The 4,030-nt window shown below is 28.6% G+C and overlaps 1 protein-coding gene across 1 annotated transcript; it reads left to right on the top strand.

The window, feature by feature from the left end:
* Positions 1-490: 490 nt before the first annotated feature.
* Positions 491-1,917, top strand: LOC102592635 (probable BOI-related E3 ubiquitin-protein ligase 2). The gene is made up of 2 exons (XM_006360842.2): positions 491-1,081; positions 1,166-1,917. Exons 1-2 carry the CDS (start codon positions 782-784, stop codon positions 1,658-1,660), a joined length of 795 nt encoding a protein of 264 aa, XP_006360904.2. The 5' UTR covers positions 491-781; the 3' UTR covers positions 1,661-1,917.
* Positions 1,918-4,030: the final 2,113 nt, after the last annotated feature.

The following is a 4,030-nucleotide window of genomic DNA, read 5'->3' as shown; positions in this document are numbered from 1 at the left end:
CATTGTTCTTTTTTTTTTCTCGAAAATTCATTGGTCTTCGTATTCTAACATTTGTCAGTTTCTTTTGGAAGATAGAAAACGCGTAATATTTGTTTTAAAAAAATTGAAGTTACGAAAGTTAAGAAGGCAATAAAATAAATAAATTGTAAAAAATCCTATTCTTTAGGCTTATTCACAAACTGACAAAACAAATCTTTGAATTCCCTCTAAAAATTAATTCTTCTCTAATTAAATTAAATTTTCAAAAATAAAACTGACCATTTCTTTTTCCCTTCCGTTTCTGCTATCCATCATCCTAAAATACTGATGAAAAAAATAAAACTCCTTCAAAATCTCCAAATTAGGAATGGAATTCAATTTTTTAAATTTTTTTCACAAACAAACAAAATAGCTTTTCTGACCCGATAGTTTTGTCACAAAATCTGTATGTTATAAAATTTCTTTTCTTTTAATGCGTCTTCACAAGAATAGAAAGAGAAAGAGAAAAAGAAAATAATTAAACCTTTTATTTATAACCCTTCCTTTACTTCCTGCAACTTTTCAGTTTTTCAGTTTCCATAAAAATTTGAATACTTATTATAAATATACACAACACAAGAAAAGTAAACAAGTTATAGGTTAGGCCTACAAATGTTAGCATAATAGTACAATATATGTATCTATCATCTTCTGTGTTTGGAGAACAAATCAACTTGTTATTTGTGAAACCAAAATTTTACCGTGTTTTGGTTCATCTATTGCCTGATTTTGTTTTGTTATTGATGCTTGTGGGTTTACAAATATGGCCATTCAAGCGCATTTGTATTCGGAGAATCTCGGGTTTTCGTTAGGGAGTTTGCAGGATTTAATGGATGATAATGTTTGTGGATTCAATCAATTTTGTTTCAATCCTCAACCGGAGCAGCAGCAGCAGCAGCAACCGTATTTGTTACAAATCCAACAGCAGCAGTTTCAAATTCTGAATCAGAAAAATAACATTCAGAATTTGATGAATTCATCAAATTCTACTATGTTTCCTCATAATCTGGCTTCTCAATTTGAGAAACAGAGAGTCGAGATTGATCAGTTCATTAGTTTACAGGTAACGCTTACTCCTTCTGTCTCAATTTATGCGATTTTAATAAGATGATTTGTAGTTGCGTACTAACAATTAATTGATTAACAGAACGAGAGATTGAGATTGGCTCTGCAAGAACAGAGGAAGCAACAAGTGGCATTAATTTTGAGAAATTACGAATCAAAGACTCATTTATTACTGAAACAAAAAGACGAAGAAATTGCGAAAGCAGCAAACAGGTCGAAAGAGTTGGAAGATTTTTTGAAAAGGATAGAAATGGAGAATCAAACATGGAAGAGAATTGCGAATGAGAACGAAGCCATTGTTGTTTCTTTAAACAACACAATTGAACAACTAAGAGAAAATGTCTGTTTTCAATCATCCAATGTAGGTGATGCAGAGTCTTGCTGTGATGTACAACCAATTGAGGACAAAGTACAATCATCGATAAGGATGATGTGCAAAAGGTGTAATTCTAGTAAGTCATGCATGGTTTTTTTGCCTTGTAGACATCTTTCTTCATGCAAAGATTGTGAAACTTGTCTCCATTCATGTCCTCTTTGTAACATGGTCAAGAAAGCAACTATAGAGGCTTTGATTTGATCTTCTTGCAAAATGACAAGTGTTCCAAGCTTTTTTTCCCCTAATGTTTGGTTCTGGACTTTGATTAATTTAAATTTGCATCGCCAAAAGTATCATTTTTCAGAAAAGTCAATTCCTTATTCAATCTTTGGAAGGGTACTTCTATTTAAGTTTTAGTGAACATAGTTCCAATGGAATACTTTTGTTCCATAGAATTGGGGTCTTTTATAGAAACCTCCGGGCCTCCTACCACCAAAAAAATGTTTATATAATGCAAGAACGCTCACATTTTGTTCTAAGGGAAGAGATTTTCTGTCAGATAATTTTCATTTCCAATTTCAAATCCTAAATCTTTCATTTAGGATAAAAGGATCTTATCTATTCTATCAGAACCTCCACCGCCGTTCATATAATATAGGAACACTCACATTTTGATTTAGGTGTTTGTTATCACAAACTTTTCATTTCCAAATTCAAATTCGAAATCTTTAATTTAAAACGAAAGGATATCATTTATTCTACCAGAACCGTTGATAGTTAAAGAACATTGAGTTGTGGGATTAGTTTGGTAGAGTAGTCATATTCTAAATTCATAAATTACATTGTTAATCTTGTAACTCTTTTATTTTATGAAGCTGACTCATTGATCTCTTTTTGGACTTTGTTAATTTTGTGTACTCTCTGAGGGGAACCCCTGAATCATATAATTAAACAGAGTTATTATTATTATTAATAGTACAATGACAGGACACAGAGCATCTCTTTTATTTATAGTAATTATTTATTTCTTGGAAAACATTACTTTTACCTTTTTGGGGTTTTCAAATCATCCACTTTAGGATTGATTTGATTATTCATATCTGATTTTAACAGTCGTTTATTGTGTTTGTTGAAATGTGACTGTGAGTGCATGTCAGAAATTAGTAGGTAGGGTTTAGGGGGGGTGGGGGCACTGGTACTAGTTTTTATGTCAGATAATTTTTACTTTTTTGTAGTTGATCTCCTCTTCCAAGGAACCCACCTTTTTTGTTTGTTTTGGGATGGAGAATTTAATATAGAATAATTTATAGTATAGACTAAGGATAAGGGTCTGAAAAATATCTTAACTTTGTCGAATTTGCTGTTGCGATACTAAATTTTCATGAGGATCTATTACCTCCCTAGATTATTTAATACCGTATTTTAAACATATATATTTGCCCACTTGGACATAAAAAATAATACAAAATTATAAATAGTAATGTGTCCACGTGAGCACATATATACCTTTAAAATACACTATTAAATAGTTCAGGGGGTAAAAATATGGTATTAAATAGTGTAGGGAGGTAATAGGTCCTCATGAAAGTTTAGTATTGCAATAACAAATCTGATCAAAGTTGAAATATTTTTCAGAACCTTGTCCTATAGATTATAGTCAAACTTCTCTTCTCCATAATAGCATTGCTGTTATATACATTAACAATTTGATTTTTTATATTTTATTTTGTTATATATTATTCTATAGCATAAAACCAATAGTTATATTCATTATCGCACTAAAAGTATTGAAAAGTGTAAATTTCATATATGACATATATTATAGTACTATTTTCAAGCTATAGCAGTAGATTTAGACTTTCAAGCTATAGCATTAAAAATTTCAGGTTATAACAAGTTAAAAAAAAGAAGAAATATTTTTATTAATTGGAAAAAACTTAAAAAATAAATAAAAAGACAAACGAAAATAAAAAAAAACGAATTAGAAATAATAAAGTAAAAAACTGAAATTGTGGGCTGTAATTTAATTTGAATTTATTGTAGATAATTAATGATTAGCATGAAATAAGGGATCCAAACTAATTAAGAATATTCAGTTCCTTAATTCACTCTAATTTGTTAAAATTAATTCAAAAATCTAATTTTAAAAATAAATTTCTATTTATTTAATAAATGATTAATCTATTTATGATTTTTTATTATTAATTAATAATATGTAATTAATAAGGCAAAAATAAAAATAAAAACGGAAATAGGGTGTCAATTAAATTTGAATTAATTTAAGATAATTATTAATTAGCATGAATTAAGGAATTTCAAACTAATTAAGAATATTCAGTTTCCTTAATTCACTCTAATTTGTTAAAATTAATTCAAAAATCTGATTTTATCCATTTTTCTTCCACATTTCTCTCTCTTCAATTTTCTTCCAGAAAATTTTTCACTGGCGACTAATTGAAGTTTTTTTTTTGTTTGAAAAATCCTAATTTTTTTTGTGATGGACAACTACGTAAATAAAATTTGAATTGATTGATGATAATTATTAATTAGCATAAATTTAGGAGATTCAAACTAATTAGGAATATTTAGTTTCCTTAATTCACTCTAATCTGTTAAAATTAATTAAAAAGT

The sequence above is a fragment of the Solanum tuberosum genome, unplaced genomic scaffold (assembly GCF_000226075.1).
Source record: "Solanum tuberosum cultivar DM 1-3 516 R44 unplaced genomic scaffold, SolTub_3.0 scf00336, whole genome shotgun sequence".
Classification (NCBI taxonomy): Eukaryota; Viridiplantae; Streptophyta; class Magnoliopsida; order Solanales; family Solanaceae; genus Solanum; species Solanum tuberosum.
The sequence above is the reverse complement of the archived record's forward strand: the minus strand, read 5'-3'. Positions and strand labels throughout refer to the sequence as shown.